The 16,271-nt window shown below is 40.2% G+C and overlaps 1 protein-coding gene across 1 annotated transcript; it reads left to right on the forward strand.

The window, feature by feature from the left end:
* The first annotated feature begins 7,195 nt into the window (after nucleotides 1–7,195).
* On the forward strand, nucleotides 7,196–13,520 carry LOC143858372 (uncharacterized protein At4g26485-like). The gene is made up of 4 exons (XM_077369007.1): nucleotides 7,196–7,527; nucleotides 12,565–12,763; nucleotides 12,852–13,177; nucleotides 13,252–13,520. Exons 1-3 carry the CDS (start codon nucleotides 7,227–7,229, stop codon nucleotides 13,162–13,164), a joined length of 813 nt encoding a protein of 270 aa, XP_077225122.1. The 5' UTR covers nucleotides 7,196–7,226; the 3' UTR covers nucleotides 13,165–13,177; nucleotides 13,252–13,520.
* The last annotated feature ends 2,751 nt before the right edge of the window (nucleotides 13,521–16,271 follow it).

The raw sequence follows: 16,271 nt of genomic DNA on the forward strand, positions 1-16,271 counted from the left end.
GTTTCTCCAGCCGGACTGATAAATTCCGGACTGTTTCTCCAGCCGGACTAACAAATTCCGGACTGTTTCTCCAGCCGGACTGATAAATTCCGGACTGTTTCTCCAGCCGGACTGACAAATTTCGGACTGTTTCTCCAGCCGGACTGACAAATTCCGGACTGTTTCTCTAGCCGGACTGATAAATTCCGGACTCTTCCTCCAGCCGGACTGATAAATTCCGGACTGTTTCGCCAGCCGGACTGACAAATTCCGAACTGGATATAGCGCAAAGCGCTACAGGACAAAAATCAGTCCATCTCAAGCCGAATTGGATATAGCGCAAAGCGCTACAGGACAAAATTCAGTTCATCTCAAGCCGCACTGAATGTCCAGGCCGGACTGACGGCTTGGCCGCACTGAATTTCCAGGCCGGACTGACGCCTTGGCCGCACTGAATTTCCGGGCCGGACTGACGCCTTGGCCGCAGTGAATGTCCAGGCCGGGCTGACGGCACTGAATTTCTAGCCGAACTGGATATAGCGCAAAGCGCTACACGACAAAATCAGTCCGGCTCAAGCCGGACTGGATATGACGCGTCTCGCTACACGACAAAATCAGTCCGACCCAAGCCGGACTGACAAATTCCAGACTGACTCCCAGGCCGGACTGACAAATTCCGGACTGTTTCTCCAGCCGGACTGATAAATTCTGGACTGTTCCTCCAGCCGGACTGATAAATTTCGGACTGTTTCTCCAGCCGGACTGATAAATTCTGGACTGTTTCTCCAGCCGGACTGGCAAATTCCGGACTGTTTCTCCATCCGGACTGATAAATTCTGGACTCTTCCTCCACCCGCACTGATAAATTCCGGACTGTTTCGCCAGCCAGACTGATAAATTCTGGACTCTTCCTCCACCCGGACTGACAAATTCTGGACTGTTCCTCTAGCCGGACTGACAAATTCCGGACTGTTTCACCAGCCGAAATTCCGGACTGTTTCGCCAGCCGGATTGACAAATTCCGAACTGTTTCTCCAGCCGGACTGATAAATTCCGGACTCTTCCTCCAGCCGGACTGATAAATTCCGGACTGTTCCGCCAGCCGGACTGACAAATTCCGGACTGTTCCTCCAGCCGGACTGACAAATTCCGGACTGTTTCTCCAGCCGAAATTCCGGACTGTTTCGCCAGCCGGACTGATAAATTCTGGATTCTTCCTCCACCCGGACTGTTCCTCCAGCCGGACTAACAAATTCCGGACTGTTTCTCCAGCCGAAATTCCGGACTGTTTCGCCAGCCGGACTGACAAATTCCGAACTGTTTCTCCAGCCGGACTGATAAATTCCGGACTCTTCCTCCAGCCGGACTGACAAATTCCGGACTGTTTCTCCAGCCGAAATTTCGGACTGTTTCGCCAGCCGGACTGATAAATTCTGGATTCTTCCTCCACCCGGACTGACAAATTCCGGACTGTTCCTCCAGCCGGACTGACAAATTCCGGACTGTTTCTCCAGCCGAAATTCCGGACTGTTTCGCCAGCCGGACTGACAAATTCCGAACTGTTTCTCCAGCTGGACTGATAAATTCCGGACTCTTCCTCCAGCCGGACTGATAAATTCCGGACTGTTTCGCCAGCCGGACTGACAAATTCCGGACTGTTCCTCCAGCCGGACTGACAAATTCCGGACTGTTTCTCCAGCCGAAATTCCGGACTGTTTCGCCAGCCGGACTGTCAAATTCCGGACTGTTTCTCCAGCCGGACTGATAAATTCCGGACTGTTCCGCCAGCCGGACTGACAAATTCCGGACTGTTCCTCCAGCCGGACTGACAAATTCCGGACTGTTTCTCCAGCCGAAATTCCGGACTGTTTCGCCAGCCGGACTGATAAATTCTGGATTCTTCCTCCACCCGGACTGTTCCTCCAGCCGGACTGACAAATTCCGGACTGTTTCTCCAGCCGGACTGTCAAATTCCGGACTGTTTCTCTAGCCGAAATTCCGGACTGTTTCGCCAGCCGGACTGTCAAATTCCGGACTGTTTCTCCAGCCGGACTGATAAATTCCGGACTGTTTCTCCAGCCGGACTGATAAATTCCGGACTATTCCTCCAGCCGCACTGATAAATTTTGGACTGTTTCGCCAGCCGGACTGACAAATTCCGGACTGTTTCTCCAGCCGGACTGACAAATTCCGAGCAGCAAATTCCAAACAGAGATGTAACTCGCCACACTTCCCCAGGTCATCACAATGGCTTGGAGAACTGGGGGGCAACTGATGGGGTATAAAAACAGCAGCCTATTAGCTGTCGACACGTGGCCCAAGGATGGCCCACTGCAGAACCCGCGTCAGCAGGGGTAGTTTGGTAATTACAGCAGAGTAGGTGAGCTCGAACCTATCGCTAGCCGACACCTGTCCTGGAGTAATAACTCCTCAACTACCCCTGTTTTCCCTCTATAAAAGGGCTTCCAAAGCTCATAAACAGGGTAATAACTTCTTCATCCACCACCCTAAATCTAGCTCTGCACTCTTGCTCATACTGACTTGAGTGTCGAAGGGCCTGTCCGGAGTACACTCCGGGTCGGTCATTCTGACCTCATTTGCTTCTGTGCAGAACACAGTTCATCCGGACTCTTTTTCCCTCACCTCGGCTTCTCGGGTCCCCCAGTCCGGCCTTACGTCACTGTCATATCTGTTACCGATTTTAGGCCTAACAGGTGGGGAATATCAGTGCCCTTTAGAAGATCAACAGTATCGATTTCACATTCATGCCATATGTGGGACCTAAAAACTCTGTTACCATTTATCCCTACAGTTACTTTCTGCCTACCTTTTCTCCATAAATTTTAATCCCGACCGTTCATTTCTTGTGCCACAACTTAAGTAGGTTGTAGCTAGTAAATTATCTCTATAGGATGATCCCAACCATCCAATCTATAGTGGTTTCTATAACGTGCGATCCCTCTACTGATCAGAGGGTCAGGATCTTCCTATGGAAATGATTTCTCTGGTACAACCTAGTATCAAATGAATGGTTTGGATCATCCTATGACATGAGGCCCAACTATACTTTTTTCAAAATAATGGACTTCACGGCCGCACATACCCTATAAGTTCATGTAATGTGGGACACTCATTTTCTGTTGTTGAACTTTGTAATTAGGGACTTGCTAGGCAATTTCGCGGAAAGCCATTTCACGGCTCAGTTTTGGAGGAGAAAACAGCCACACAGGCTCACTTTTAAGAAGATTTTGTCTTATTTATTTAATTGATGTGAGGTGGCTGACCTCCGTTGCAAAAGTTGGTGGTGAGATGACTTTATACCAAATTGCATAGCAAATGTGTTGTAATAAATATTTGAAAGAAATTGTCATTCAGGTGTTACCAAACAACCCGTTAGCAGTAAATATTTCATATTTGTAATTCAGGATAATCCGATGAAGGGGTTCTCAATAGCTGTAATTATTAAGGTGGTAGATCTTTAAGACCCTGCTTTTTTTATGGAATACACCCTTCTTTATCTATTAACAACTGAAATTTACCTGGTTTTTTTTAAAATTTTCCAAGGGAAATCAAAATTATAAGAGGAAATACATTTTGAAGAAATTCGATTCCACAAAATAATCCATTCATTTATAAATATCTCCACAAATCATAGGATCGGAATAATCAGACGTAGGAGATTTTTTGTGTGACTCATCTATAGCGGCCCCTAGTACATAAACGGTTCGGATCATCCAATAAATCCCCCACATATCTTAGGTAAGGTGCACCTATGGGTGCAACTCGAGTCGGGTTGAGGCCAATCAAAACCCGACCCAAGGAACCCCTTTTCCGACCCGAGTTCAACCCGAACCAACCCGAGATTTGAAGCTTAGAATAAAAATGTCAAGTTTCACTCAGGTCGGATTGCCTAACCCACAACTCAAGCCCGACCCGGCCTTTTTTCGGGTTGAACCCGCCCCAATTGTTGCACCCCTAGGTGCACCAACGGATGATACGAAGGATCAAAATCAAATTCTCCAAAAAAAATAAAATAAAGAAAATGATATTCTCTTGCCAAAAAAAAGGTGCCGACCACGGAAACAAGAAGAGGCAAAGCGTTTGTCCGATTCTTCCACACCCGGCGCACGTTAGAACTAATGCTTCTATCTGAGGCGCACGTTAAAGTTTGGTCCGAATAGTACGGTCTTGACATGTCAGCACATGAAAAAAGAAGGGAGAGTAAGCAGAGAGAGAGAGGGTAATAGTGTAATTTGGAGCAGAACTAGAGGCATATACATACATACATATGCTCTTATTCACCGTTATCGTGACTCTCTCAGTCTCTCCCAATGACACTCCTTTTCTCCTCTGCGCACTCTCAGTTCAAAACATAAAGTATTGAAAAGGAAAAAGTCCTCTAAAGATCATATGACGGAAATACCCTCACATCTTGTTAACAATTAAAATTATGTCCCGATGTTTCTCCGAAACAAAAAACATGTTATAGACCTTTTCCAGGGTGTTTTTGTCATTTGAGGCTTCTGCAGCCTCGAGAACGTGGCTGTCAGTTTAAAACTGGTATCATTCTCGTAGCCGTCTTTCTTACTACGAACAGGCCGTACAGGGCGGTGGGGCCCACACGTAAGAAAAAGTGCCCTTCTTATACCGAAAATACCCTTGATATTCACTTTGTTTTGGATGATGTTTCTATGGGGTGCAAAGCCCGACCCGCATCGTCCCGACCATAAGCATGTGTCGAATTTAGAAATCACGGGTTTTGGGTAGGGCGGGGTTTTAGTTTAAAAACTATTATCATAGGTAGCGCCGGGTTTGGGAATCGTGAGTTTTCCAAAAAAAAATCCAACTCTACTTGACCTGAGACATTTCTTGCGTAGGGTAGGGTTCTTCAAAACCCGAGCTGCACCCCAGGCTCTGTTTGGTTAGATGAGATTTTAGTGGAAGTAGTAGTCAACAAGGAGGTGACAAGGGTGGGATATGTGTAGACTTGTCTAGAGAAGATTAGAGGAATTTTGGTAATGTGTTTGGTTAGATGTCAAAGCATGTGGGAGAATGGAGGGGTGTCATTAACAAAATAAATAGTAGAAGAGAGACAAAGAGGAGAGAGGAAGAGAGAAAAAAGTAATGATTACACATGGCATATCATATTCTACTCTTCTCCCCTCTAAAATTTACCAAAAACAAGGTTTGGCATTGAAAAAGTAGGGGAGGGGACAATCCCGCCACATAGGCGCCACCTAAGCAAAAAGCTAATAATGATGTCTCTTTCATGTCTTGTAGTCCAATGGGATTTGAGCTAAAAATGACAACCAAACAACATTTGGTATTTCATTTTCCTAGAAAATGATCATCCGTCTTCCCTACTTTCTGCAACCAAACAGAGCCAGATGATTCTCCTTTCTCTTTATGTCTAGTTTCTTCCTTCCTCTGATCTCAAGCCACGTGATAATATGAATAGGATGACACTCCAATGGTTACTAAACATGAGCTAAAATCATTTCAGCACAGAAATGTTTTCTAAAATCCACCCCCTTTATTTGTAGCCTAGTTCTCCCTTTCTCTTATCCGAACTTGTGTGATCTAGGTTAATTTGGTTTAGTTTAAATCAGGACATGGTTGTAACTTCACCAGCTAATTGGCGAGTGCGTTGCGTGTGGGTTGATAAGAACTGTTCATTTGTTGGGCCCCAACAAATATAATGTGAAGTCAATATTCCTAGCCGTCCATTTTAAATCTCTATAATTTGTAGGGTATGGTGAATTGTCATGGCATGGTCTACCTAGGCCATATCTTACGAGAGTGTGTGTATAGTTCGTTAACCAGGTCCGTTTGGTTGTTACTGAAATAGTGTTTGTCTGGGTAAGGAAAGTAAAATAACATCATTTTCCCTTTTCCAGTGATGTTGCACTCTTCATTTTACTTTCTTGTCTGCAAAGAATTTTCCTTCAGATCGAGAGAAAGGGAAAGTAAATAAGATTTTTACTTCTACTTTGTTTTTACTTGGAAATGATCTCATTTAACTTGTAGTTAACAGTCGCAATTCTTTACGATAAACCCAAGACAATTGGAATTCTTTACTATAAACCCAGCTGTCTACTTAAGCAAATGGCCATCTTGGCCAGTCACACGAACATGTAATAGAATTTTCAAGCCTTGATAAATTCCTTTTGACACTTCCACCAATTGTGAAGCCTTCAATCCGTACTCTCTCTCTCACTCATTCACACTCAGCACGAACCCTTGTTGGGCTCAATAGTTGAATTGTTTAGATCTTTGAACAAGGAGGGCCTCACGGTATTTTAAAAAAAAATAGATATTGCTACATACCAGAAAAATATAATGTGTATTTAAAAAAAGGGGGCGAGGTTTCTGATCTATAGCTCAGGTAGCTTATCTGAGCAAGCCATTATAAATATACCATCTACTATGTTGTTTGACTTATCCAACCCATTCATTCCATAGAACCTGACATCAATAGGGTGTTTCTAACAAACCATCTCCATACAATCATCCTAACCATTTGATATTTAGAAGCACAAAATGGACCCATTTTCTAGACATCCATTTTAAACCCCCACAAATCAACGCTTACCATAATCCTATTGAGATGATTTCTTAGGGGCATCCTATCTATGTTAGGTCTTATAGAATCAATTTCTAACACAACCCAAACAATATAGCTACATACCCTGTTTATATGAGCTTGCTCAGATAAGCTATTTGAGGTATCGCTCAGAAACCTTTATCTGTTTAAAAAAAAAGTCACTTGGGCCCACCTTGTTAAAAGATCGAAACCGTTCATTTGTTAGGCCCCAACCCGAGTTGCATCCCTACATTTTATGGAGAAGTTTGTATTTTTTAAAATTTCTACCTTTTTTACACACCGAAAAGTAACCTTATTCAAGTATTATTTACATGGTCTTGCATGCAATCTATGATAAAACCTGTCCAAATTAAACATTTCTTGTCAATTCCATCTATATGGTGGAAAGAAGAAGAAAAATCCCAAGAAATTTTTTTCCATCGGAAATGTTTTTTTGCAATCCAAACAAATTTTCAGAAATGTTTTTCTTGCTATCCAAACAGGTCCTTCGCTAAATTTTCAGAAATGTCTTTAGAATTAAAGTAAGGGCTACTACTGTCATTTCATTCATGCTTTCTTTTTTCAGTTAAACATACACGAATAAGAAGCAGCATCGTTCTTCTTCTCTGTACCTCTGATTTCCAATATCTCATCCCCCATTGTAATGGCACCAAGCTCCTTCTTCTTCCATTCCACGTTTTTCATGAAAATAAAAGCTCCATTCTTCATGAAAAAAAGGAAAAGAACAAGAAATAGAGCTTTTTCTTCAATAAAGCGTGAGGCTGCTAGGCGTAAGGATTCTTCCAAGAAAGAAAAAAATGAGGTTCTTGAAGTATGGGTAACACATTATTCATCTTTGCAAAAATTTCTTCTAGTAGGAGAAGGAGACTTTTCCTTCGCACTCTCTCTCGCAAAAGGATTTGGGTCAGGGTTGAATATTACTGCTACATCATTGGATCCAGAAGGTATTATACTATTATCTCTTTCTCTCATCAATTTTTTTTTATTATAGGATTGAATATTTGTAGAGCTCATTGGAAGTTGCCTTTAGCTTCTATCCGTTTGTAAAATGCAGTTGGAAGAGAAGGTAATGTCATGTCAGATTAATACCATTGTTACTGTTGGCAGTAGTTAATTTGGGATTAGGCCTAAGCCTAAACATATTTCCATTCTTCAAGTGATTTTTGTCTATAACATGGCATTAATGTTGGTTTTGTTTGGGCTTTTGATGGTTGTTTGTCTCTCACTCTCTCTCACCTTTGGGGTAGGCTTTCACGTGTACCATGTTTCTAATATGAAAATTGGTTTGTTTGGAATATGGGGTTTTGAGCAATGTCTTTTTTTCTTATGCTTATTTTTTTCAAGCTCTTCACTTAATTTAGGTTATGATTTCTTTTATTTATAGGATAATCTTGCTAGGGAAACTGGTTTTGTGACAATGGGAGAAATGACAAAATCTCTGCTCATCGTGTGGTCTATAGATACTGACAACTGGCCCTACAATTTGTATTTTGGTTTGCAACTCATGTCGGGTTCAACCCGAAAAAAAGTCGTGTCGGGTTCGGGCTCGTGTTGAGTTTCCCCAACCCAGGTTGAGTTCCGGTTGGGTTCGTGTTGCCAACCCAACCCGAGTGAAACCCAACATTTTGTTTTACCATTTTTTAAGTGAGCTTAAAAACTTGGGTTGAACTCAGGTTGAGTAAATGTTTCCTCGGGTCAGGTTTGGGCTGGCCTCAACCCGACCCGACCCAGGTTGAGTAAAATGGTTCCTCGGATCGGGTTCAGGCTGGCCTCAACCCGACCCGACCCAACCCGAGTTGCACCCATATTGTACGTATTCTCCTAGGTATATATCTCCCCTGTGATATCCACACTCCCTCTGTCCCAATGTTGTCATCTCTGTTTGTCTAGTAACCATCTACTCTAATGCATCTCTGCAGTATCAATGCCCCTCTACTTTGAGATGAATCATTAAAATGAACTATGTCTTTGGATAAAATAAATTCTATGGCAGCACTTTACATCCGAAGAAGAAAACAACTATCTGCCATATGTGATCATATTGTAAGAATGCTGGATGGTTCAACCTATAATGATTCTATATCAATTAGTATGCATGCTCTGTAGTAACTAAGCTTAGGGAATCATAAAATAAAGCAAAATATCTCTGTTTTTCTCCCTATCAACCATAATTTATAAACTAAATTTGGACCATTCATCTTGAGTGCGTAGTAATTTTAGGACAGACCAATAATCACATTGACGGACGATCATAGTTGTTTAACAAAATGATCCAAATCTCTAAAATTTTCCAAAAAAAGCGTTGTTTTACTCTTTTGTAACAATAATTATTTTAAAAATCATGTATGCCACATGGATGTGATTGGCTCTTTTGATCAGACTGGCGAACATAAGTACAGCCCATCATTTCAGAGCTTGAGTCACTGATATGCGTGAACCCCAGCTCCGTTAATCGACGGAGTTCACTTTTGATTAATTCTAGTATAAACTCGTGTTGTTTTGGACCTCAAGGAAAACAAACTTGCTAAAACAGATCACTTAGAACTGGTCTTGGGATCAATCAAATACCAGCTAAAACAGATCACCGGAGTTGTAATCGAGTAAACTATGAAGTTCCCATGTGCACAAATTTTGGTGCCTTGTAGCTCCAACACACTGGAACATATAGGGACTCTCTTCACACAATGGCTGCTAATGATTGCAGGATTGATGGAGTTAACTTCACTGTCAGGTTAGAAGAACTTTTCCTGCTTGCTAGAACGTTTCTCAACTGTGCTAGATTGAGTTCAGCTCTTGTCAATAGAGACTATCCAATATGGAGTGTCATCTCTATATGTCTAGAATTAACACTCAGCTTCCATACAACAAACATCAACCAATAGATTGCGAGACTTGATCAATATCCATGAGTCCTGTCTTAGCCTAGACTGGGAAGTATGTCAGCAACAGCAAAGATGTCGAGCTAGATTGGTTGTAGGTGTCGAGCTAGATTGGCTGCTAAACTCAAGGTTAGGCACCTGGTCTGAATGCTTTAAGCTGGATCTTGAGCCTGGTTATGACAGCAAGGTCCTCAACTCAGTAGGAAATGCAAGGATGTCTGTTTAACCTCTTTAGTATCAGATGAGGCAGAACTGTAAACAATCAGTTGACCAATAAGTTGTGGTTGTGGTCACATACTAACTTTAAAAGACATATTGATGACATAAGTTTTCTCTTGAGAATAGAATGCATTTCATGTAGAAGTTGACATGCAATTTTTGGTTGATATGTTGGGAAAATTCAATTCATTGGGTTATGTCATTAGCATGGGTTATAATTCAATGAGAAACAGACCCTCCCAGATAGCCACAAGCTACTGTCCTATGCTTCGCTTGTTTCTCTGTCAACTGTAGCTGAAGCCAACTCAAATGGACTGTTATAAGCTCACAGTTTATTTCCAGGAGCTATAGGCACCCTCAGGAGGTGGGGACTTGGTACACGTTTCATCAGTCGAGGCTGAACTCCATGACCATTATTAAAGTATAAAAGATTAAATATGGCTATCTCTAATAACTTAAGCTTTTGGAGTAACTGGTTGTTTCACAACCATGTGCATTCCTCTCCATATTCCATCCACCTGCAATTAGACCATAGGGGATTGATCCTAAGCCACTTTTCTTCAAGAGGTATCTGTCCCTGTCTATGGTTCTGTCCAAATGCTAAGCGGACTCCCGTGGAGTTCATCTCCAATTAGGGACACTTGGGAAGTAGACCCGGAATTTTATTAACCTGCCACTACACCCCAGAGCTAACCAATCCAACAGACAATCTCCCACTCCTGAGAAGAAGGTTTAATGCTTCAGAGTTATTGAAGGTTTAATGCAAGGTGTTACTGGTTGCATGTGAGGCACGTTGGCAGACAACAATAAACTGTACTACACCTTTGAGCAGTGTTGCATGTAGCAACTATGTTCTGATTTAAGTCTTCAATCTGAGAATGGAGCCTGAGAGTTCTGAATTTCAAAGTGGAATTGGATTGTTCCCAGATTGTAAGTGACTGTGAATGTACTCTATTTGACTGGAAGAGTGGTGATCAATGAATCAGTGATGGATGTCAAATCACTAGGCTGGCATTGCTAAATGCTCCGCCATGAAGCAAGCTCTCCCGAATACAACAGATGACACCAACACCATTGTTCAAAAGACGATTTCCTAAGGCAATGAAAAAGGGGATGATTTGTAAAAAAAAAGTCAACTATATCATCCGATCATAAAATGAACATATCCGCTATGAAAGCTTGAAGAAATTGATGATAGGCGCTGTCATTGTGCTAGAAAAATTTCTACTTCTGAACTAGAGAAGTGGGCCGTTAGTTGGCTAGGGTCCTCTTTCAAATTTGAAGTCTGAATTTACCCAAGTCCAAAGGAGTTACTCTTCAACCTCCAATGGAGTGTTTAAGATTGTTGGCCCAAAGTAGGGAGCCTTCTGATCTGCTCCAACTTAACTTTCAATAGCCAGCCGCTCTTCAATAACTTCCAGGTTAATCACAGCCTAGCAATTCCCAAGCTCTGATACCATTTTTGACGTAAGGCAAAGTGCAGAAGCAAATCTAGTGATTCAATAGTATGCCTGTCAATGACAAAACTCCTCCCGCAACAAAAATGAATGTCCAACTTAAAGATACAAGCCCATGCAACTAGCCACAATCTATTAATCTTAAGCTACAATCGGAAAATGGTCAAACAAATTCCTGCACTGATTTTAGTCCCCAAAATTGTCTCTAACGAGGCTCTTTTAACCCCAGATACAGAACATGAACTGCAGCAATTTCTATTTAATCTCAACATCTACCATGCAGAGGTAACAAGTTTAATTTGGACTTCTGCGAGGATCCCGCCGAACTCCTCATCTCCTACTTTCTCTCTCTTGTCTCTCCTTCATCTAATCTTCTTAGATCTTATCTTTCTTTTTATCTTATCTTTTAGGAGTCTTTGAGTTGTTAGCCCTTTCAGTTTCCTTAGCCTAGATATATGCTTTAGTTGATGTTAAATAAGCAAGCTTATGAATTGTAAAGGGCAGAGCATTTTACATGAAAGGAAGACTTGGGGAGTTTTTTGCCTACTCTCGAATGTAGGCAACTATATTTTCTTCTTTTACGTTATTTTTATCTTCTGAATCCCATAGATTCTTGTGTTAAAACCAAAGGGCTTGGGAATCGTACCAACTTCACTGTGGAACTAACTAATGTCCTTCCATTTTCATTGAAGTAATTGTATAATGGAGAACTGTAGTTCTGTTTGATTCTTGAAGGAAGTATAGAACATTTAATCGGTGATAGCACAGCACAGTCCAGGTCAGAGAGAGAATTTCCAAACAGCAAAGAATCCATTCCAATGAGAAGTTCAGAACCAGAAAGGATCGGCTAACAGCAGTTCTACTAAAAATTTTATTGCTGATTCCAATAGACCTAAGTCGTATAATTCATTCCCGAACTGTTAGCCAAGGAAAGAAAACAGGTCTCTTATGCAGCTCTAAAAATAAAAATGAGAGCCATTGTTTTCTTTTAATTTTTCTCCAAGAAGTCTTGAAAATGAAGTTTTCATACATTGCTATGTAGCCTCTTGTAAAGTAGCAGGAATTATGCCTTGCATTTGTTCTTTAAAAGTGCTGGCCCAAGGGCAAAGAATAGGTCACATATTACAGTCCTTTGCATCCAGTTTTGAAGGACATATCCACTTAGTATCCAGAAATGGACATTTCCACTTAGTATCCAGAACTGTTGTCCTGAAACCTATGCTCATCCTTTACAACAAAATTCCATGGCTCCCTTCGAATTCAACTGAAAGCAATCATATTTCCTCCATAGAAGAACACCTCCACTAACATTCCATCACTAAAGGCCTTCATCAAGTTAGTCTTGAAATAATGTGTATTACAGTTTCATTGTATAGCCTTTTTAAATATTTTTTCTAATAATAAATGATTTTTTTGAAAATTGCAGGTCGTGTGATGAAGAAATACAAGAAAGGAAAAACAAACTTACAACAACTAAAAAAGCTTGGTGCAACGATTTTTCATAGAATTGATGCAACAAGCATGAGTAATCATAAAGATTTAAGTAATGAGAAGTTTGATAGAATAATTTATAATTTTCCACATGCGGGATTTCGTGGCCCGGAACATTCAATGAGGGTCATAAGGTGACTCTCCTTAATTCTCCTAGAATAGCTTTACTCATTTGGCCATATTTTTTAAATACTAATATATTATTCTCTTTTGCTATTTTAGGAAACACCAGAAGCTAATATCAGGTTTCTTCGATGAATCAAGTAAATTGCTCCTCCCTAATGGGGAAGTACATATTACAAATAAGACGACGGGATCCTATGCCAAGTGGGACATAGAGAAATTGGCATTGAAGTCTTCATTGAAAGTGATTGAATGCATCCAGTTTGACAAAAATGCATATGAAGGGTATGATAACAAAAGAGGGGATGGATGGATGAGAAACAATAGCTTCCCCGTAAGTGAATGCAGCACCTACAAATTCAAGAAGATGTTAGATCTCTATAATTCTGATGATGATAACTCGTCTGAATGATAGAGAGATTTTGGTGAGTTCTATATTTATTTATTTGTTTATTTATTTGGCTCATCACCTTATATCTTTTTTTTCTTCTAACTGCAGGAAGCAAGTTCTGCATTTACTATGAGTAGGAGCATCAAATGCAAATGGAGACGTATCTGATTTCACAAATGTTGGTTTTTTGAATTTTGAGTTTAAATGGGCAGTTGTGGTGTGAGAAAATCTCGCCCCTTCACATTATCTCATCTAGACAATATGGAGAAAACGTTTCCACATTAAACTGTAGCTTAAGAATGAAAATGAATTTTGAATTCTTCAAGGCTTTGAAGAATTGTAAGATTTTCTTTTTATAATTAATTTGATCTAGGTTTGGACGCACATGTGTTGGATTTTGTGGTGTTAGTTTTAAATGCCAAGCATTGCTGGATCTTTATTTTCGTATGTGCATGGTATTCTAGGAATCAAATCCTGTCTCAATATTTCATACAATTGTTTGGAGAGCACACTCAAAGAGTTGATTGGGTAAGAGATCATCAACCATGCCAATGATGGGTCGGGCATTGGTTCTGCCCTCCTAGCAGCTTCGGCCTGAGAGAGGCCAAGGTAGGGAGCTAGTGATTAGTTCAAAGAGAAATTAAAAAGACTTCATTTGTTTTGTATCATTTCTGAGTTTTTGTTTTTAATGGCGGAGATATATTGCAGCGAATCATTAATTTGTTCTCATGAGACGTAGTAATGAGAGGTCTGGGGTAAAAGGGTATAAAATGCAGGACCTTGGAAGTGACCGATGGTGTTCCCACTCTGGCCGGCCATTTTTCTTGGCCTTCCTACAGGTGTGGTGTTTAACTGTAGTTAGGGGATTTTACAGCTGGTGCATTTCAGTGTCTCATCTCAGTCCATGTCTTCTCAGTCTTAGTTTCACTTACTTACCTTCAACCAACTAAGCTATTTCCTAACTAACATATCTGTCTGTCTATCTCCCTTGAGAATAAAAGAGGAAAGCACAATCTGTTTATGGTCTAGTTGTCTCTTGATTTATTTCATCCAAAGTAATAAATGCAGGGCTCTCTCTCTCTCTCTCTCTCTCTCTCTCTCTCTCTCTCTCTCTCTCTCTCTCTCTCTCTCTCTCTCTCTCTGTCTCTCTCTTGTTGAGTCATATAGTATTCTAGGAATCAAACATCTCTCTTATGAAAGGAGTTGTTGGGTTTTAGAGTCTGATGTCTGTTATTATAAACTCATACTTTTATATATCTCTGAATACTGTACTGACCATATGTCTTACTGACATATGTTTGTGATGCAAAACTTTGGAGGACCGTTCTGGGTTGTAAGAGGAAGGATTTCTGTGTAATATTTGTTGAATTTATGACAGGCTTCTAATAAGCCTAATTTGTGTGTGTTTTTCCAATATTGTTGCAATACTCTTGGTCCTCTTGGAGACTTTTTTTAGTTTTTTTTTTTGGTAATATTTTGAAACTGAATATTTATGTATGCTGAATTTTGAGAAATTATGGGGATCTATCACGTCTTCTGCTTGGATTCTGAGTGCCATAGTGCCACACACATCAGCCCTTTGCTGTGTAATACAAGGATACAAAGGTGTGTAGAAAAGAAAGGTTTTATTGGTCTTACCAATCAATTCTTATAGCTTACTGCTTACTTTCGTTTTAGCTTTAGGTTATCATTTCTTGGTTAACCTTATTGAAATATAATGGCTTTCTTAATATTTTTGGTATTTGTGATATTGATTTGAATTTAAGTTTTTTTGTGATATTGATTTGAATTTAAGTTTTTTACTTTTCTGAAAATATAGTTCTGCCCAGTTTAATTTGATCAATGCATACGTGGTCATTACTCTTAGAGACGATAATTCAGGACTTTTCTCTTAAGATTAGTTTGTAAAAAAAATAAAATTCAAGTCCTTAGAAACTGATGCTAGAGGAGGGGAATTAGGAGTGAAAAAAGAAGAAGAGACCCTCAGTTCTCTGAAACATTGAGTAGGAATAACTCGATTTCCGTTTCTTCTTATCTTGCCTTTCCTGTTCTAGGTTTTGATGATTCATGTGAAAAAACCCACATTCTTTCAGCAAAGCTCGAAGTAAAAATGGACATAAAATTTGTTTTATGTTCATTTTTACCACGTAAAACAAATTTTACGTCAATTTTTACGTTGAAAGAAACGGAGCCCAAATTACAGAAGGGTGTAAGAATTGTTGTGCAAGGCTACTTTGATTTAGAGAGCACTTTTAATTTTATTTCCAAGAGTTAAAATTTGTAAATTTGGTAGGCAGGGGTGAATGACTTGTCTTGTATAAGCTTCTGGATGTGGTCTTGGATGCTTTTGGTCCACTTCTCGATTTTGTGATCAATTAAATTAACTCTTGGTACTTTCAGTTTTGAGAATAGTTTCTTGAAGCCCATATTTTAGGAATTCCAATCTGTTAAGCAAACGTTCCCTGTTCTGTTTGTCTGCAAGGTCGAATTATAGAACTTTTTGTGGTTCCTGTTAGATTTTTTGTAGAAGATGATACATTTTGGATTCGAGTCGATCATAGATTATGTTGAATGTAAACACCTGTGTAGCTATCTCACTGAGCAAATTTTAGGTGATAAAACTTGTTCTTGTAAACATGAAAGATTGATAGTTGGGAAATAAAAATTTCCACTCAATGTCTTGAATGAAATCCTAAATAAATTCATGGACATGAAGACTTGTTCCCATCCAAACACCATTTCTAGTGACAAGCTGCAGGCCTTTTCAGGTGGCTATGACAAATATTTGGCTTGTTTACATCAGTTGAACTGTTGAAGCAAAATGGCACCCTATGTACAAAGACAAAACAATAAATTGCGTGCTTGCTATTTTGATACACCCCTCTGCTTTGGTAAAGGCATCTCCTCAAAATAACATAAAACGGAATTGATCTTGTTGCTTGGTTTCACTACTTAGTCAGAAAATACCCCTAATGACTAATAAATAATTATCGAATAAGAATGGGATGTGAGTTTGCCCATTAGATAGGTGATTAAATCAACATGTCACTGTCTATCAAGTTTTTAATCATAGTATGAGTTGGTTTATTTGATGGGAATTTAGAAACAAGTAGATTCATTTCTAAGGC

The sequence above is a fragment of the Tasmannia lanceolata genome, unplaced genomic scaffold (genome assembly GCF_043159265.1).
Source record: "Tasmannia lanceolata isolate RefF3 unplaced genomic scaffold, GAP_Taslan_0.1 ptg000026l, whole genome shotgun sequence".
Taxonomy (NCBI): Eukaryota; Viridiplantae; Streptophyta; class Magnoliopsida; order Canellales; family Winteraceae; genus Tasmannia; species Tasmannia lanceolata.